This window comes from Eublepharis macularius, chromosome 4 (assembly GCF_028583425.1).
Source record: "Eublepharis macularius isolate TG4126 chromosome 4, MPM_Emac_v1.0, whole genome shotgun sequence".
Classification (NCBI taxonomy): domain Eukaryota; kingdom Metazoa; phylum Chordata; class Lepidosauria; order Squamata; family Eublepharidae; genus Eublepharis; species Eublepharis macularius.
Window position 1 is genome coordinate 57490032 of NC_072793.1, and position 21376 is coordinate 57511407.

Below are 21376 nucleotides of genomic sequence, written 5' to 3' on the forward strand. Positions count from 1 at the left end.
GCTGCCTATTTCATCTCTGCAAAAGTCAGTACTGTGGACTGGCTTCCTTCAGTTAATGAAGATGCAGAAAAGGCCTTCTCTGAGACTAGATAGTTTAAGCATTAGATCATTAACAAATACTAGTAGTTTGTGGAGGCAGATCTTTCCTGCTTGTATCTGCCCCCAGCAGACACCCGTGTCCTTCTTCCCAGTAAGCTGATGTGCCATGTGGCCTTTGGTGGGCTATAGTGAGGAAGAGTAGACTCTTCTCCTTCTTGTGCTTGTGAGAAAAGTTCAGTGGATCAAGCTCATCCAATTCTTCCTTGGGGGAAGATGAAGACAAGGAGGCCTCACCTCTGTAAACTCCTTGCAGTTTCAGTTCATAGGATGCAGTTCTGGTGCAAGAGTGCAGTGAACTTCTAATTAAATGCCCCCAAAGTGGCATCTCTTACAGTTAGGAAACAATGCTCTGAATCTCACCTTGATGTTGATTAAAATTTAGTTTTAATCTGTAGCATGAATCCACACTATTGATCAGGTTTGTGTTTGCAGTTTCTTTAATCTTAAATAGTGACCCTTTCCACCATCATGTTTACTAAAATAATATAGTCAGCTGACTAAAAATATACAAAAAATTCAGTTTCTTAAGCAAAAAATATGCTGAAGTGAATTTCTTAGCTCTCTTCAGATCTTGTGTTTAGCATCTTGAGCAATTCATACATGCCTGTCTGAAGCTTAGATAATTAGAAGGCAAATTCTCCCTTATGTTTATAGTAAGCATAATTGCAAATCTTACGGGTGTATTTTTTCCCTTCTCATTAATGTGATTCAAGAGAAAACTATACTCCGTTTTTGTTTCTATGGAAACATTGACCCTAGTAATTTTTAAGTGGTATACAGAGAGTTTAGCTGGATGAATCATGTTAGCATAAGTTGGAGTTAAATAATGCATGGTATGTAACATGATTACGGTACGGTTTTGATTTCTATCAAGTACCATAGTGTATGAAATATACTTTGAAGCTCAACTCCTGCTTGCTAGACCCTCAAGCCAAGGCCTTTCTCCTCTCTGCTACCTCAGATCTTTTTAGTGATGCCTACATTTTTTAGGTTGCCAAATAACCACAGTCATTGTTGCTCATAATATGCAGTCTCATCCTTTGTGAGTGTAATGACCAGAAACATCTGTGGAAAATATGCATGGTTGGAGAATATAGGAAAAATAATTAAAATTACAGGGCATTTTATATGATGGAAATACCCTATTTCTTAGATGTTTTGTTCCCTAGACTATTTTTGTGCTGTATTGGCCTTAAAACAAACTATAGAATATTCTGGGCGAACTTTTCATAACTGGAGATACAAAAGTGAAACGATGCTATCACTTTTTATTAGGCAAGTTGACACTGAAGCCAAAATGTGTGATACATGAAGGGGGAAGGGAAGGGAGGAATCCATAGCTCTTCCTTTCCTCACATTTAGGCAATGTTCTCAGCAGTCAGTAGTACCATTAAAGCAGAGCTGAGTAGGAATGTTGCATTTTATATCTGTGTACCTGGGCTGCTTAATCAGTAACCAGACATGCAATCTTAATATTGCAGGAAAATAAACAAAATAACCCATTCCATGACACATTAATCCTATCCATCTAACTTCAAGTGTATAGAATAAGGTTTTGTCCAGATGTTACAGAAAACTAAAGCTTAATAAAACAAACTATGGTTAATGTGAGCATTTTAATGTGGGCTACTTCCCCTCCAACTGCAGCCAACTGAGGCACCCAGAATTTTGTTCTAGGAGTTTTATTCCTCAGGAACAGCTTAGGGGGGAAGTCAGGGTCTGTGGTAGAAGCAGAAAATTGATGAAAATTACTACTCGCTCTTTTGCAAACTGAAATGTCATGCCATTTGAGGAACTACGTGGTTGAATAAACACTGCCAGCGCCAGGGTCTCTGGCGCCTGTGGCAACCCCCCGTGCGCCACCAACTGCGCAATGACATCATCGTGCAATGATGTCATTGCGCAGCGCAAGCTGGGACATTTGCCGGCGAATGGCTGGGGTGGCAGGCGGAGGCTGCTCTGCGCTCCGCATGCCACCCTGGCAGTGGCTCGTGTCTGCTGCGCCTGGCTGGGGGTGTGTGGCGGCGGCAGCGGCACGGGGCTGGCTGGCTGCAGCAGCTGCGGGCCAGCCACGCCAGCTCCACAGCATGCACCTCCGCCCCCGACACCCCCTCCAGCGCCTCTCCAGGGCCCTCGCGCCTGAGGCCACCACCTACCTGGCCTCTATGGGCGCGCCGGCCCTGTGAATAAATGCCGATGATCGATCACTCAATTGCAAAGGGTAATGGTGGTGATAGAAAGTATGATTTTCAAGGCAAGAGACATTCAGAAGTGGTTCTGAATGTGCCTCTTCGTGAACATCACTGGTGGCCTCCTATCCAAGTACTAACCAAGGCCAACACTGCTTAGGTTCCAAGAGCTGATGAGATCAGGCTAGCCTGGGCCAACTAGGTCAGGGCAAAGACCAATGGCAATTCAAAATTGAGGTGAGGAGGTAGCTCTTGGTCTATCTCCATGGTTGTGGGACACATAACGCAGCTACCACACTGTGTCTTGCGTCTTATGCAGGTCTTGGTCCAGCACAAGTAGTGCTTATTAGGAGACTTCCTAGTAATAAAGTTCCACTTCTATGAACACTTACTTTTGCAAGCAGTTAATTCCAACCTATTGTATTTTTCCCTTGGAGACACTTTTCTTGCTAATTGACTCATGATTTGTATCAGAAAATGGTGCCCTTTAATCTAGTCCCTGAAATTTATGATAGTGAAAACATTGGTGAGAAACAAAATATCTGTAATTAATAGTTTCTTTTTAGAATATTTTTGCACTACTGTTCATTCTCCATAATGTTCGACTTGTAAATCTTGTTTCTTTCTCATTGATGTATATTTACTGATTAGCTTTCTGAGAATCATTTTTGCTGCCCCACCCCCATAAACAGCTAAATTTGAGAGCTCATGATGAACTTTGTGGTGTAATTTTTAAAATTTTGATGTGAAAAACATGTGTTTCAGGGCACTCCAGCTAGAAAGTTATGCATACTGAATAATAGTTCTGGCTAAAGGACTATAGTTAGAAAATTATAACATGTAGCTGGCATAGTACAGGGATTTTATTGTTCTAATCGCTGTTCATTCATCTTCTGGAATGAAAGTATTCTTTTCAACATTTTTTGTCATGCAGGACTTTGTTATTGTTCATACTTTTTTGTAACGTTTATATGTAACTTTTTTTCTTGATAAGTAGCCATTTCTTTTGTAAATAATTTCTTACTGCTGTATGCAATTTTAATGTCTTCCTTCGATATCTGTATTTATACTCAACTTCAGATCTTTCATTTGTCCTCATTTAAATGTCTACAATTTATTTTCAAATTGCTACTCACCAGAGCATTCCATTCTTCATTTTTCCTTAGATGTAAAATGTTTCTACTCTGTAATTTTGTAATCTGTAGCTTTCTTTAATGGTTTTATTAATCCTTTGCTTGTATGTTGCTTATAAAATATCACACTACCATTTTTAGTCTTTTGGACAATGGAGCACTTTTTAAAAAAAAGTTTTTTACTGCAGCCCTCCATGCCCCTCCCCCCCAAAGAAAGAACCTGCTCTAAACTTTTCCCAGGTCTGTTTGCCAGCAACTGCATTGGTGCATAGGATACCTACTTTATGAATGGAGGAAACTGTATACAGACAAATTTACAATTATCAAGGCCTTTTGAACTAAAGTTGCAAAACAGTTTCATTGTTTTTCCTTTTGTAAAACTGAAGATTGATTCTATTTAACTTTTAAACTTAAACTATTGAGAGCCAGTGTACTGTAGTGTTTGAGTGGCAGACTAGGATCTGGGAGAGTCAGGTCTGAATCCCCACTCTGTAATGGAAACTTACTGGGAGACCTTGGGCCAGTCACATACTCTCAGCCTAATCTACCTCACAGGGTTGTTGCAAGGATAAAAAGGAGGAGAGGAGGATTATGTAAACTACCTTGCATTCCTTTTGGAGAGAAAGGTGGGGTATGAATAAAGTAAAAATTAAAATAAAAAATGAAACAAAATTTAAAAGTTTCTGATAACTTTAAATAAATGTGCAATGAGCTATCCCTTCTAGTAACAGCTGAACTAGTGATCCCATTCCCCTGGTGGGGTCAGGGGACCCCCTACTCTTAGCCATCATCCCCCACCACTGGTCACCTGGTTGTCAGGGGGAAGGGCATGGATATGGGGCAAGAACTTCCCAGAGTGTGCTCCTGCACTCTTGAATGCTTCCACATTTCTCCAGGAATGATATCATTTCCACAGTGACATGGAAGAACAGGGTCACACCAAGGGCCAATTGGGTAAAAATCAGCCCCTAACACTAGATTGAGGGCTGTTTTTACCTAATCAGCGCCTGGCACAACCCATTGTTTCCGCGTCATGCCAGGAATAACATCATTCCAGTGGATGCAGAAGCGTGGGGTCATACCAGGGACTGATGGGGTAAAAATCACCCCAAATGCTAGTTATGTGACTGATTTTTACCCACGTGGCCCTGGCACAACCTATCCCTTCCTCATCATGTTGGGAATGATGTCATTCCCAGCGTGATGTGGAAGCCTTCCAGATTGTGTGCGAGGAGAGTACTCCCATCTCAACACACACATACACACACGTCCCCTGCTGGGGACCTGGCAATCTTAAGCTGAGCACTAAAAATCAGATTTAGGAGGTGGTCTGACTTTTAACAGTAGCAAAATTACTCTGCATAGATGTCATACACTGGAAATGGTGATAAGTAACATCAGATTACTGGGATTTATATTAATGTGGTGATACTAAATCCAGAAATCTTAGCTGAAAGTTAACAGAAATGAGTGTATTTCCAAAATTAATTTGTGAAAACATAACATTAGTTCCCAAGATTTCCTTATGCAGTGGGCGTTTTAAGCAAAAAGGTAAGAATCATACAGTAAGTAATGATACAAAAATATTTCATCACTTGGAGGTCATATAGTAAGTAATGTTAAAAAAATATTTCATCATTTGGAGTTAGTTGTAATTCTCTTAAATACAGAATTGCTTGTATGGGCTATATATAATGATTAAAATCACCCCTGGAAAAGATGATGTGACATGGAGGAGACAAGTGTTGAATATTTTGACTGACAGTTTTGTGACAGGCGAACTGTTGAGGTTTGTTGGCACAATTCACACCCTGGGGCAGATAGTGGCCTGTCATATGGATAAAAGAACACACCTGAGGTTCAGGTCAGCTAAAGACAAAAATAGGAATCTCCTAGTGACTGAGTTAAAGAACAAAGTTCAGGGGGAGCTAGTAGTTGGTCTAGGTGGTTTCTTAGAGAGCTCCCAGGGTGAGTTGAGTAGACCATGGAGAAAACACAGGAAATATACAATATATGTTTTAATACACTAAAGTGTTTTTTGGAGATTATTTAATTTCTGACAGTGTTTGACTAAGATGCCTTAATGTTATGGTGTCATAGGATTGGCTGCTATTATCTCGAAGGGTCAAATGACATGATATGATTTTTGGAGTTGGGTTTGGGTTCTCATACCTACCTGGCTTTTGCCTCAGTCACACAACCGGTGGCACAGGACATCACTTTTATAGCTTGCAGGAGCCAATTTGAATCAGGACAGCAGAAAGACCCTGATGGAGAGTTACTTGCATAAATGTAGAGCTGTACATGCTTTGTTCAGAATGCTCCGTGTGCCGCTCCAAAGTTATGCAAATAACTCTCCACTGAAACTCAGGAAAAAGTCAGGAAAAAGCATGGTGTTAGGAGGCAGGAGTCCCTTTCTATCCCTACACCACTATTCTGGGTCAAACTGGCTTCTGCAGGCTTTCAAAGTGACTTTCCATTTAGCTGTTATGTGATTAAGTTAAAAACAGGTTGCGTATTGTAACTCATTAAAACATGCTTATTCTATGAACCTAGGCAGATCGTAAGAGGGAGGGCAGGAAGGTTTACATCAGTGCTTAGTATTCATGGCCCCTTCTTACATGCCTAGGGTAAGGCTGATTGCTACTTTGGTGTCAGGAAGCAATTATCTCTAGGCCAGTTCGGCTAGGGATCCTGATGGTGTTTTGTCATCTTCTGGGCATTGAGTAAGGGTCACTGTGTGTTTGTGTGCAAGGGGCAGGATATTTGTGAATTTCCTGCATGGTGCAGGGGCTGGACTAGATGACCCTAGAGTTCCCTTCCAACCATATGATTCTGTGATTCTATGTATTGTGTAGTTTGGCCCTCAGTGTCTGTCTTTTAAAAGGCCAGAGCAGACAGGTAAGGAGAAGTAGAAGCACTGTGGTTTAAATTTCACTAGGCTGCAGACACACAGACAGATAAGGGGTCGTTCTAGGAACTGAGAGCTGAAAGGAGGTATGAGGAAAATCAGAGAAAGAATAGTTGACAGGAGAAGTCTCTAGTGTCTGTATAAATGAGAGTGGGGAAAATAATACTAGCGTATTGGCTATGTAAATCTATGTGGATAGATATGGAAAGTATCCAAGGAGGAATACTATGTGAATTGCAGACTATTTATACAGCTAAAGAAAGAACAGCATCTAGCAATATGTAATCAGAGGTCTAGAAGGAATGTTATAACAGCATTTGAGTACCAAGAGGAAAAAAATGATTGCTTTGTGTAAAGTTCTGCTCTAGTAAATTGATACTTCAGGCATCAAGACGTGGAGAGTATTTGGTGTAGTCTTTGAACGGCAAAACCTCTTTGGGATGTGAAGGTGGTATAAGGGTGCTTAATATGGAAATGGTATAAAGTATAAAACATAGAACTCTTCTTCAGAGCAATATCAAGGAGACATGTCAGGACCCACTGTGACAAAATATTGGAGATCTATGATTGCATCCCTTAATATATTCTTTACGATAAATGGAACTGTGGTAATTTGGATTGGAGACATGGCGGAGGGAAGGGCATTATTTTAACACTGTTATCCTCATTAGTTAAAACGGCAGTTATAACTTGTCTTTTTACCTACTGAGTGTAATAGCTCTTTAGAAGAGCCAATGTCAGCTGGGGAAAGATGTCGGAGAAGTCTATTAAACTGTCTCACCCAAGGTTGTGGCCACTCTTTGCTCCATACTTATTCCATCTACTTTGGGAAATCTAGACATGACTTCTGAGATGGTAAAGTTGAACTTCTGCCCACATCTTATAGATCAAAAGGAACAAAATCTATGCTGTGAATAACATTATTGGGAAATGAAATACTAATAAAGCCTAGCAAGACTACTCTTCACTAGGGGCAGTTTAGAAAATACCCTGCTGTATGATAAAAGTTTGATACATGTTTTTTTTAAAATCACTTAATTTTTTTTAAAATTACATTTCTCATTGAAAATTAATAATCTTCATCATTTTTGTATCTCTATGAAACTCAATCTGTTTTATAGCTATTATTTCAGCTGTATACAAATAGTGTGAAAGTAAGCAAAGAGTTCTTAGTTATTAAAATAATATAATTTTAATTGACGAAACATAGATCTAGGATGTAAAGAAGCAGTGTTCTAATAAGAAAACTTCTGATACAGACTGAGTTTCACTGTAACATCCTGATGAATAATTATATATCTTGCATCAATTTTCTTTGTTTTCATGAAGGATGGAATATATTTAAGATATAGTCTCTTTTTTATTTGTACAATACTATACAAGTTACAAGGCAAGCTCTTTTAAAATAGAGTGAGAATTTGGTGAGTCATCCAGACGGTGAGAAAGAGAATATGCGAAATATTTAAGCCTATTGTTCAGTGGTTGAATTGGTAGAACTTAAAAAGAAAAGCTGCACAAATCAGCAGAATCAATTGAAAAATCTTAGGAGAGCCAAAGTATACATTCTAAACTACCAGTTTCTCATCCTCCCCTATTTTCCTGTGTTGCTTATTATTAGCACCTGACTCTACTTCTAGGGAAACAAATATTTTTTTCATACAAATTTATGGTGTGAGATCTCTTTGTCAAAACAAATGATTTACATTTGAAGTATTGGCCAGAAAGATCCCAAGGCACCTTAGTCCACTGAGGCCGTTTCCACACATCTTAAAAATAGCTCCACACTCACCGAACACTGGCAGCTTCTTCGTGTGATTTCTGACATCCCCATTTCCAAAACAGAGGCAGGCAGTTATGATTCTGTTTTCATGGAGCCACAAAAATGGGATCGTAATTGCCTACCTCTGTTTTGGAAACAGTGATGTCAGAAATCACACGAAGAAGCCACCAGCATTCGGTGAGTGTGGCGCTATTTTTAAGACGTGGAATGGCCTGAGTTGGAGATGTTATATGTCCAGTGAATGTTTTGAGAATATACAGTATTGTAATGCTGCTGAAGTTAGGTGCATAGTTAGGAGATCACCAGGAGCCTAAATCAGGTTTAATCCAGTTGGCAATTAAAATGCCTCAAAGAGGTTGGATTTGGAAAAGACCTTGGTTCGCTAACTTGAAAAGCTGCTGTTAGAGTCAGCATTAGGCTAGATGGACCTAGGATATGACTTAGTATAAGGCAGTTGCATGGATTCATATGCTATCAGTTGTGGAGTTTCAGAGTAACTTATGTCCTTTAATTACATTAGTTTTCTCAGCTCTGCAGTAGAGCCTGTTCAAGCTACACTTTGAAATGAACTCATGTTCAGGACATGAATCAGAACATGAGTCCTGTTCTCAAGTCACAGTGAACACATGTACAGTCCATGGACAGTGTACACTTGATTTTTCTTTATATGTCTGTTGAGTAATTCTCATGCTCCATGTATGCTCTCATGTATGTACAGCCAAACATGTGTTTGAAACCACACATTTATCCAGGTACTAGTCACCACCTGTTTCATTTGTAAAGTAAATGCACATTGGCTCTTTCTTACAAACAGATATATACAGGATATATGTATGTTCAGTGTAACATGTGGATAGTGTCATTTCATCAATAGATAAAGTTAGGTGTGACTCTTCAAGTTGATTTACACATATAACACAGAAAGTACCTGGAGGGGAGAGAGAGAAAGCTAGTTCTGTTACAAAAATTTTTTTTAAAAAAATCCAGCTAATGTAGGAAGTTCAAGACTGCTCTCTAGTGTGTTTGAGCATTAATACATTATTCAAGATGCAGAGAAGTTAGCCGTGTTAGTCTGTGGTAGCAAAATCAAAAAGAGTCCAGTAGCACCTTTAAGACTAACCAATTTTATTTTAGCATAAGCTTTCGAGAATCAAGTTCTCTTCGTCAGATGCCTGATACAGAGACTGGATACAGTCTCTGTATCAGGCATCTGACGAAGAGAACTTGATTCTCGAAAGCTTATGCTAAAATAAAATTGGTTAGTCTTAAAGGTGCTACTGGACTCTTTTTGATTTTACATTATTCAAGGAATCGAATTCCAAGACTGAATTGAAAGGGCAGTTTCGATGCCTTGGAAGAAGGGAAAAATCATCTTCCAGGAATCAGTGCACTTGCCTTGTTTGAAACACACCTGGTTATATAATGTGAAGCAGAGATTCACTGCAACCCTGACGATGCATCTGACGAAGAGAGCTGTGGCTCTTGAAAGCTTATGCTACAATAAAGTCGGTTAGTCTTAAAGATGCTACTGAACTCTTTGCTATTTTGCTACTGCAGATTAACACGGCTAACTCCTCTGAACTGCAACACTTTGCTGCTTAGAGTTCTCCCATAAATTTGAAAAGAGATGGTTTTCAGACAGTTTCCTTCATTGAGTATGGAAGGTGAGCGTTCAAAATGATTGATCTTGTTGTTTTCTTAATGCAGAACATTTTCTATTTAAAATTTATAAGTGCATAAATTTTCAGTCTTTGAATTTTAGTGACATATTTGTTCAGGTATCCAGATTATGCATTAAAGTTTAATGCCACTAGGATCGTAATTTAAGAATCAGATGATTAAGGGAAGGTAAGCCACATAGGAACTTTAATAAAGTAACTTTTTACTATAAGCTTAATTATTTTTAATTCATGAAATGCAGAGGGGGAGAGGATTGAGAGAGACATTTGCAAATATGGAGATAATGAAAATAAAACAGTTACCACAAGCATTTTTGCTACTCAGGATGCAGAGCAAGCATGGAATCTAAGAGCACCTTGGCAGTCAGAGAAGCTTTTGCTATGTCCAAGTTGTTAGACTAAAACAAAGCTTGGAGGATGCACAGTGAAATACTAAAAAAGGGATGGGTTGTATTGTATCAGCTGTATATCAGTTCTTCACCTTGTGTAGCTTGTGTAGCTTTCATAGCTACAACTTTGAAACAGTGTGATAGGGACCATCACTGGTTGAAGTCTGGAACAATGTATGGTCTGTTGAATTGGATGCACTGACTAATTGCATACAGTCTTGTAAGAGAGACACATGCAGTGGTCCCCAAGAAAACCAAAGTTGGTTTAAAGTATACATATCAAGTTCTGTTGAAATATGTATAAGTAAATATCCAAAATGTGCATATTTAAAATATTCCTGTATATCCATCTGCATCATGTTAGTTTCTTGAACCAGTTAACACTATACTTTGATATGTACATGCATTCTAACATTACAAATTTAAGAAAGACATGCAATCTTATTAATTTTATTCTGTCATTCATTCTTGTCATTCCACTTCTGTTAAGGTAATATGTGTTTGTAATACTCCAAGATCAATATTATTTGTTCAATTTTTATCTCCTTTTTTTCTAAAATTCATGAACCCAGGATGAAATATATGACACAGAATACAATGTGATTACAATTCAAAAAAGCTTTAAGTACAAAATCAATTCGTATTTAGAAGATTCAGCATTGTTATTCAAAAATAATTAGTTGTATAATGTAATTGAGTATAATTAAATAGTAATAACAATCTACTAATATTGATTTAATAGTAAAGGACCACTGATGAGAACAATGTAAGAAAGCTCTTATCATTCATTATTAGCCTAAATTTAGCACAAGAGAGTTTCCCTTCTTTTTTATTTTGCTGTCTTCAATCTAGTTTTGACTAGAGATGGGCACGAACAGAAAAAACCTGAACATGATGTTCGTTGTTCGTTGCCATCCACGAACAGGGATCACGAACAACCACGAACATGGCCCTGTTCACGAACATGTTCGTGGTTGGCTGTTCATGGATGGCTCTCCTTCAGCCATCATCCAAGTCAAGATCCCTACTGCACCACTCTCAGAAACCTGACCTGAGCAGGCACCAGGAAATGTACCAATAATAAATAGTAGCTTGGCCCCAGAGCCTGGCAGCGGCCCTGGAACTTTAAGGGGTAGATCCCTACCACACCACTCCCAGAAACCTTACCTGAGCAGGCAGCAGGAAAGGTACCAATAATAAATAATAGCTTGGCCTAGATCCTGGCAGCAGCCCTGGAACTTGAAGGGGTAGATCCCTATCCCACCACACACAAAGAAAATTCAAGCTCCAGTGCACTCTCTCTATCAAAATGCCAACAGCAACTGTCGCTCCACTGTCTGCAAAGTCAGAGCTGGGAGCCCCCCTCCCTCCTGGTCTTTGCTCCCTTTCTGTAACAAATTTGGAGCTCCACACTTGAAAGGAAGATCTGCCTATCAAGCTAAATTGGGCTTCGATTGGGGTTTCCAGGACAACAGCAGGAGTTCAGACAGAATTCAGACAATCCCTGCCTAAGTTGCCAAGGGAATTGATTGCAGGTGCCAGACTGTCTGGCTTGACAAACAGCAAGACGAACAGCAACGAATGAGGCTTACAACAACCACCTCTTCGTTTAGAATAGGGCCTCACGAACAGCATGTTCGTGAACAGCAGGTTGGGCTGTTTGTGGCTTTTTTTTTGTTTGTATTGCTGTTCGTGCCCATCTCTAGTTATGACCACACCTTACAGTAGACAGTGATTTGAAATAAAAGTGATAGCGCTTAGAAAATCATTGTAGTTTTATGATATTTAAATCCTTTTTACTGTCATAAAACACTGTATCCTAGTTGCATTTCATTTTAATTTTTATGACAATATATTAAACAAGTTATGCATCTTACCTACAATTCAGCTAAAAAGTTTGAAAGGCAAGTGCGACTCAATCTTACTATTATAGTTTTTTGAAAACTCTTCTAGTGGCACTCTGTATAAAGCAAGAACAGTGCATAATGAACAAATATTTCTTTAATCTCATTTAAATCATCAGTGACGTGAGAGTGCTTATTTCAAAACTAGGAGCTGAAAAAGGTAGATTTTTGATGAAAAAATATTTTAAATTTACGGCAATGCCGTAACTATTTCATGGTTGCCAAATTTTGATATAGCTTTAACACAGTCTTTAATTTAGTATGGCAAACAAAATAAATTGTTGTCTTTATAGACTTATGTTTTCATTGTCAAAGGAATCCTAAAAAGGGTTATGTCCTTTGCTAAGGGGCAAAAACTGTTCTAAGGCATCCAAATATCATATTGTGCTTTCATTCTGTTACAATAGTCACTGACAACTAGATTTTCCTTTGTGAGTAACACAATCCAGAAGGTGAGTGTTTGCTACAGCACAGCACAATATTCAACAATGTGTAAATGCAGCCTAGGCTACTTGGATCAACCAAATGTCTTTTTGTGTCCTTTCTATCCCCTTTATCACAATATCCTTAGATGATCCTAGTTTCAACAAACCTGAAAGCCCTTAATGAGGCTGAATGGAGAAATCCACCTGTTAAATCCAAGAAGGAAGATAATGGAATTTGAAGGGGCTTAGGAAAGAAATTAGAATTGTGTTCCATTATGTGTGGCATCTGAAGTTATCATTATAGAATATAGGTTATAAGTAGATGTGCATTTTTTGTAGGTGAAATATGTGTGTAATTATTTTTAACCTATCATGAGGGAATGCAGTCATCTGTAAGTGCTGGTCATTCACTTAGGGGAGAATGATTTTGTGCAGACCAGCAGTGTTGTACTAATAACAAGGGTGTTTGAAGGTTTAGAGAAGAGTTGGGAGGTCTGCCTGGGATCGCTGAGGGTTTCGGTGGGATTCCTTAAAAGGAGGGTCAAATCAGCACACATCAAGAAGGCCAGGCATAATGTTGACCTGGAAATAAAGGAAGTGGTTTCAGTTGCAGGAGGGGGATACATCCCCTACCCTTCAGTTCAACATGATATGCCACATTTGTAGAGGAAAGATGGGTTTCACCTTTCCAAGAAAAGGTGTGATGCTTATGTGGCTGATCTCCAGTGGGCAACAGATGAAGCTGAGAACCCCTTGCCACAAATGGGCTGTACAGGCTGGGAAAAGCGAGGCCAGCAATAATCACTGGCTGAGTTTGAAACTAGGGTGGACCTGGCAGGTGGACATCCAGAGTGGTAGTCTAGTGCTGCCTGCCCTCAAAAGGGGCAGTTTTGTTAAACAACCTCTGATGTAGATCAGCTATTTACATATATCAAAATGAATTTAAAATATACATACTGTGTTTATTGTTTGTCTCATATTTGGAGTACTGGGGCAGTTGGTTATTATGAGTAGGTGTGTATTTTTAGAAGTGAAATATATGTGTAAATATTTGTAACCTATCATAAAATTAAACTAATATCATGGGCAGACTGGAATGGTTAAGATCCTAAATTCTAACAGTTTCTATTAAGTTAGACATTTCACCAAACCATGGTTTTTGCTAACTGCAGTGCAGAATACAAAGCATGGTTTCATCTTCAAATTAATAACTTCTTGTTTTGCTTCATTTCCTGTCTACTTGGCACTGCAGTCTTTTGAGTACATTGGTTCGTGGGCACCAGGCAACAGCCATAATAATAGTTGACATGACAGCAATGCATATTTAGTACCAACTGCATGGTGTACAAGCCTTCCGATTCTCATTTACCAGCCAGTTGCAAAGCATGTTTTGTCAGTTATAGCATGCCTGACTAACTGACTAAAATCTTTTCAGACAAACCTGCTTGTGTCCTGTTTGCAATATGGGTCTGAGCCTTTAAAAACACACACACACACACACACACGCATTCCCCCCTGATCTCAAGTTTTCAGCGCGCTTCACATTTGCTGCAGAGTGCTGTTTGAAATGTCCGTAGCACTTCTGACAGTGCAGCCTTTTTAATTTTCCTGCCCAGTTCCGGCACGTTTGAACATTTATATATTAACGCTATATTACTATGATTTCATAACAATAGATGTAGCAGGTTCTGAATTCAGGTTCTGAATTCCCAGCTTTTATTTTTTTTAAAAATTAAGTCTCTAGCCCCTTCCCTTGCAAAGATATGCCTTTTCTCTTATACCTTTGCAAGAGAATTGGTTAGAAACTTTTTTTAAAAAAATGGAACCTGCAAATTCAGAAAACCTGCTACGCTTATCGTTATGCTAAAGCACTACAGTGATAATTTTGTGCTGATTTTTATTTACTGTAACTCCTCTGGAGGCCCAGGGGAAGGAGGTAGCCATTTTCTATGCCAGAAAAAGCAGCACTGTTTGAAGTGGCTACAATGAATCACATATGGTTCATAAATGGATATTAATATCATTTGAAACTTCTTCCCTCACAATACTTTACAGGAAGTTGAGGCAGCAATGGATAACAACTGGGTTAAAACTGAAATGTAAAGGGGGCCTAAGTAAGGTAAATTTCCTTTATCACATTTTGGTTAATCTCTATACTTAGTTAGAAAACTAGCAAGAAAACCATTTACTTATTCACAGCTTGCCTTCATGTCACATACATTGTGATCCTATGCATAGTTATTCCAGTCTATGCCCATTGAAATTAATGGATATAGATTGGAGCAATTATACTTTGTACTGTTTAATCAGTTACTGATCTAGGACTGGTCAATTTTCTCAGGAGTCTTTGTTGAGAGACTTTGTGGAAAGTTTTTCTTCCTTTTTTTTTTTTTGGAAAATCCAAATATACAAGGTAAACTATATCACATCTCTTTTCATGCTGTTGATATAAGGTATAGTAAGACTTGCTTTTGTTAAGATCATTAGGATTTTGCCGCAAATAATGTATTGTTTTCTGTTTGTAGCCTAACAAGTACAACATATTTTTACAACTGGTCTCCAGGCCACAGAGTTCACAGTTCACACACAGTTCACCTGCAGAAAATGGCTACTTTGGGAGGTGGACATTATGGAGTTATGCCATGCCAAAGTCCTTTCCCTCCCCAAACCCCACTTTCTCCAAGTTTCACCCCCCCACACACCAGATCGCCAGGAATTTCCCAACTTGGAGCTGGCAACCCTAGGTAATAGATGGATGTAACATAACCAAGGGACTTTTAAGTAAGTGGTGATGTGTTTAGAAAGCAGGATCATTTGTTTGACAACACATTATAATTGAGATGCATATGAAAAGCTATGTGAGAAAGGTTTGAAAATTAGCCTATTCTCTTTAGTGTTTTGAAATGTTCAGGCACATCAATCCATTCACACGTGTGTTTCCTGATACTGACTATCCTAACAATGAATACCACTGAATAAGAGAACTTTGGGCACTAATGTGCTGTATTGAGCTTAATCTCTGAAGGAGTAGCCAACAAACAGTAAAACTAAAATTTTATATTGACTCACATCATACTTTTGGGGAACAAATATTATACTCCACAAACCTATTTTTGAACATTTATTTTGAGCTGAATAATTCTCATCTTTGTTGAAGTGCACTTTATATAAGAAAAGTGCTTGCCTAGCAGATAATAAACATTTATAGAGGTGGGCACGAACAGGAAAAAAAACCCGGACATGATGTTCATTGTTTGTTGCCATCCACGAACCAGGGAATCACGAACAACCATGTTCATGGTTGGCTGTTCGTGGGAGGGAGGGGGGAAACTTGGAAGGGAAGAAAGTTCCCTGCACCGTTTGCAAACAGCGTGGGGAACCGTTTGCAAACGGCGTGGGGAACCTCCTTCCCTTCAAAGTCTCCCTCCTTCCAGCCAGTTAGAGGGAGGGGGGGAGAACCTGAAGGGAAGAAGGTTCCCCATGCCATTTGCAAACGGCGTGCGGAACCTCCCTCCTTCCAGCTGGCTAGAGGGAGGGAGGGGAGTCTCTGAAGGAGAGAAGTTTCCCCATGCCATTTGCAAGCGGTGTGGGGAACCTCCTTCCCTTCAAAGTCTCCCTCCTTCCGGCTGGAGGGAGGGGGAGAGACTTTGTCAGGAAACCCCTGACAAGTGGCTGAGTCAGGGGTGAAGTGCCCCTCTCCTTGCTGCTGTACAGCAGTAAGGAGAAGGGCATTTCACCCTGGCAGGCTGCACTCAGCCATTTGTCAGGGGTTTCCCTGACAAGCAGCTGAGTGGGGGATTTAAATGTCCCTCTTCCTGCACAGCTCAGCATCAGGGAGAGGGAAACCCCTGACAAGCGGCTGAGTTGGGGGTGAAGTTCCCCTCTCCCTGCTGCTTTGCAGCAGCAGGGAGAAGAGCATTTCACCCCACCAGGTTGCACTCAGCCACTTGTTAGGGGTTTCTCTGACAAGCAGCTGAGTGGGGGATTTAAATGTCCCTCTTCCTGCACTGGTCAGCATCAGGGAGAGGGAAACCCCTGACAAGCGGCTGAGTTGGGGTGAAGTTCCCCTCTCCCTGCTGCTTTGCAGCAGCAGGGAGAAGGGCATTTCACCCCACCAGGTTGCACTCAGCCACTTGTTAGGGGTTTCTCTGACAAGCAGCTGAGTGGGGGATTTAAATGTCCCTTTTCCTACACTGTGCAGCAGCAGGGAGAGGGAAATTTAAACCCCAGCTGGCTGCAATCAGTCCTTTTCAGGGTTTTCCCTGACAAGCGGCTGAGTCAGGGGTGAAGTGCCCCTGGGCTTAGATTGGGGTTTCCAGGGCAACAGGAGTTCAGACAGAGTTTAGAAAGTCTGTGCCTACTGTTGCAAAGTGAATTGATTGAAAGGCGCTAGACAGTCTGGCTTGCCAAACGGCTGATGAACACCACGAACAGGGCTTGGAACAAACGCGTGTTTGTTGGAAATGGGGCCTTACAAACAGCTTGCTCGCGAACAGCTGATCGGGTGTTTGTGGCTTTTTTTGGTTCATATTGCTGTTCGTGCCCACCTCTAAACATTTGTTCTCAATGAATTATATGCCCTATCGAGACAGATACATACAATTACTCATTAATATGAGGTACCTGTAAATGATACATGCAGTGTTCTGGCAAGTGCTGCAATTGTTGAGATCTTGGCCAGTGCGGTAGAAGTTCCGCCTGCAACAGACAATATAGCTACTGTGATTTATTTATAAAAACCAAAAAATCAATAGCTAAAACTTTCTTCACAAAATTTACATTCTGCAGGCATTTACCTCTGTAAATTTACCTATGCCTTAAATATTAAGGTATAAAAAGTTTGGCGTTAATTCATCAGGACACATCTCAAAGAGAGAAATGTAAGTGTGAAGGAGAGATGGTATGCAGATACAGTCATGGTGAATCCTTGATTGCAGCGAAAATGATGTTACGTGATGGGAATCAGAGACTGCCATTTGTTTATTATGAGGTGCATATGCCACCTCTGCAGATATCTGCTCAAGGCAGCTAACAAAAAACACATATCATAAGGATCATAAAACTAACAACATAAGAATTATCAATAAAATTTTAAGCCATAAAAACTTGGTGCCTTAAGGTAGATAGGCATGGTGAGCTTCAAGGGGGAAAGCATTCCAAAGGCCTGTCTCTAGTTGCCACACGTCTCTCTGCAGGATGTGGCACAGAGAGCAGGGGTTAGGACAAGGATCTGTGGAATTGTGTTTTTAATATATATCTAAGGTATTTCAAGGTATAAATAGATGTGCAGGACCAGTTATGACTTGGATCCTAAGAAGTATGAGCAGAGTCCCGCCAGAGGAAAGCTACATTCTCCCCTCCCCCTCCAGGTTTCTGTGCCCCCATTGTATTTCTGCAAGTCACTTGACCCCAACTACAACCAGGGTCAAATTGGGGAGGCAGAGGTCTAGGTTCCATGTCATTGGCTTACAAGCCCCCCCCCAAAACCCTATGGTCTAGCTTTGCATTTGAAATATACATTACCATCTAAAGCAAAGGGGGACAGAATAGAATCAATAAGTCCAAAGATTGCACCTCTGCAAGAACTACTATTAAAAGAACAATTATTCATAGTACTTTTGTGAGGGATATTTTAAGGATTCTTCTGTTTCTGCTCCTGCATATCTTATATTTGCCTGTTTTTGTTGCCCTTCTTGTTTAACATAGAGTGATTTTAAAGTCTTCTATAAGGCATATGGATATGGATGATTGTTATTTTAAATAATGGGTTGGATCCAAGTAACTTCTCCATGAGCAGAAATACTTCTTTTGAGCGAATTCTGCATGCTTTGTAGCATGTATTTATTCAGTTCTTGCCTCAGCAAATGTCCAGCCTTTGCAGGAAATATTGAAAGCTAGACTTGGCAGTCATTGATCTGGAATGATTTAGAGACAGCTGCGATGGTTTAGGCCTATTTGTAGAGGAACAGACTGGATGTAACATTTTATCAGGATTTTAAGGATTGAAATCACCCGTTAGTCAGTGACAACTTGTGCTGAATTATGAGTGCAGAACTGTTCAGCCTCAAATGAATCCCTGAATACTCTCAGAATATCTAATCTTTCCATTCTTTTCTATACTGAGTGATACTTGTGGTCCCATAAAAGTTATCTGAAAACTGCAGACGTTACAGTTTTACCATCACAACGACAATATGACTCCAGGAAAATGATAAGAGGCCTAAAGCTTAATAGGTGACAGATTTTAGTCAAGGACTACGTCTATATTTCCGTTACATATATGTGGGAACCAAGTGTCTTTTGGATAGACCCTTTGTGCTTTCTTTGCACACTTCCTCAGTTGTTGCATGTACCCTCTGGTGCCTTTATTTTGTATGATAAACAAAAATAACAAGAAATTCATCAGCTAGCACTGATATATGGAGACAGTTAAACTCCTGGTGACCTTGTTTTCTTCTTTTACTGAGTGAAATACCTTTGCAAAATAAGGATCTGTGAATTGTTTTTCTACCATTACTTTGTTTCAAAGTAAGGGGAATTGAACCTTGCTAACATTGTAGCTGCCATCCGTGTGGATGCCTACATGTAAACAGACTTTTAGACCCAGTTAGGAATTGTATTAGCTATTGAAATACATTCATGCAAATCCAGCCTACATTCCTACAATTCCTACATCTTATAAAGTATGTTACATGATTAAAAGATGGAACATTATTTGAGTATGTTTCTTGGTGATTAATATACAAACTCATGAGTCATTGACAGTTGTCCCGTATAAACTTTTGAGGGGTGTTATACTGGTTGATCAGCTTTTGGTTCATGTCTGCTGTACTTTGTTGAAGTTTTGATACTTTAGGAACTGAGAGGAGATAGGGTCTTCCAGATGAGAAATGAGAAGACCTGTGGTGTTAAAGCTGCAGATATCTAGTGGCTGTATTAGCAGCAGTGCTTCCCAATCCATATATTATGGAAAGGACAGGGTTAGTCTTGCCTCTGCCTTGCTGACAGAGGCAAGACTAACCCTCCTAAAATGCAAATTGTGTGGTGGGCTGATGCACTCCAGAAATTGGCTGTACAAAAGAAAAGCCAATTATTTCAGGATCAAGAAAATGAACATCTTGAAAATATCATCAGGAGAGGACTTAAGAAACTTTCAGTTTTGAAGGTATGTCATATGCTATTCATATGCATATGTCCTGGCATTTCTACATGAATGATGTTTTCTCCACAGAGAATCCCCTGGCTTAATTGTGACTGCTGAGGCCAATACTTTCAGTTTACTATTGCTATGAAGGGACCTGTTGTGTTTATTATTATATTATGTAGGATAATGTATTGTGTAGGATAATATTTCAGTTTATTTTGGAACCTTCAATGATGCTTGGTTTGTTATGTCCTTCTCTCATCTTAGAGGAGATTTCAAAGGACAATCTTTTAATACCTATGTGTGGTGTCAAACTAGAATAAGACTGTGAGACCCAAGTTCATATCTCTGGTCTGCCATGGAAGCTTGCTGTATGATCTTGTGCCAGTCACACACACTCAGTCTAACTTACCTCAGAGGGTTGTTGTGTGGATAAAATGGAGGATAGGAGAATGATGTAAGCTGATTTGGGTCCCCATTGGAGAAAAAAGTAGGGTATAAATAAATAAAAACATGTTTCCAGAGCCCTTCATTAGATCATAGTCTACACTTCCTTATTCCAACGATTGGGTACATAACACCTTTAAGATAGGAAGACATGGAAGTTGCATGTTAAATCAAGCTCAGTGATATGATTTCTAATAAGAAACCAGCACCTAATAGTGTTTGCGGCTGCAATTAGAGTTGTGCAAGAATTCCACAAGTTCTTTGGTTCTACAGAAACTTTTGATGATTTGTGTGGGTTTGAAGCCATATGCCAAAATAATACCACTGAACAAGTTTGATGCGCAGACTAACTTTGACATGAAAACAGATGTCAGTTGTTTATAGCTTTTTGTTAAATGGGTTTATTTTAGTACTCTGAAGGTCTGATGATAGTCTATTATATTGAAGACCCTGCATGGTCCCTTTATGTTCATTATTGGCTATTAATTGTTAAGAAAGGCAATCTGAACACAGAGGTAAGGTTTTACAGTCATTTTGGAAAGTACTGGGAAGGGGGCCTTCAAGAAGGGAAAGAATTTTAAAGTTTGAAATGTTTGGTCAGCTTGGATTTTGTATCCTCTAAATGATATAATAAAAAGAAGATGGCTTTGGATGGAAAATGACCCCCTTAAAAAAGGCTAAACATATATTTTTTTACTGCTATACATAAGACGTAACTTGCATGAAAAATTAAGATGGCCCCGTTTTTCTTGATATCACAAGAAAAAAATTCTAGTCTGTCTTTCAGGTGACTAGGATATGTCACCATTTGCAAACTTTACTAACCCACAGCTTCACCTGAGACCAGGCCAAAACATTTCATTTAGGCTTTTATCTGTTTAGCCATTTTATAGTCTTCTTGTCTGAAGTCTTATTTATGGATATCTGTTTTAACATCTTTGGTTTGTTTTTAATGGCTTGTTTGGTTTTTTACGTATATATGTATTAATGCTTTTATTTATAAACTTGCTTGAGCAAGAGGCACAGCTTTTCCTAATTAAATCTAAAAAATAATGTGTAAAAAAGTTATCTCGCACTGCTTCTTCTACAAACCATTAGGGCCTCCCTGTTTACTGTGAAAACTAAACATTTATTCATCTTTCTGCTCTTTGATTTTTAACCAGCTCCCAGCCTATGAGATTTAGCCTACAATAGCTACATATTCCTAGGACTTTTGATAAGTGAAATGAGATCTTAATTTTTTTTATGGGTTTTCATCTCTACCTTATTGGTGCCA

At 39.4% G+C, this 21376-nt stretch overlaps 2 protein-coding genes across 2 annotated transcripts in view; one reads left to right on the forward strand and one right to left on the reverse strand.

Annotated features, from left to right (window-relative positions):
* The window catches only part of DOCK2 (dedicator of cytokinesis 2), a 470704-nt gene that overhangs the window by 164292 nt on the left and 285036 nt on the right, over positions 1-21376 (forward strand). The gene's annotated exons all lie outside the window — the stretch shown is intronic.
* INSYN2B (inhibitory synaptic factor family member 2B) overlaps positions 1-21376 on the reverse strand; it is a 29198-nt gene that overhangs the window by 4975 nt on the left and 2847 nt on the right. The window contains exon 2 of the mRNA XM_054976978.1: positions 17133-17207. Within this exon, the coding sequence (XP_054832953.1) occupies positions 17133-17207 (75 nt within the window). The remainder of the gene's footprint in view (positions 1-17132; positions 17208-21376) is intronic.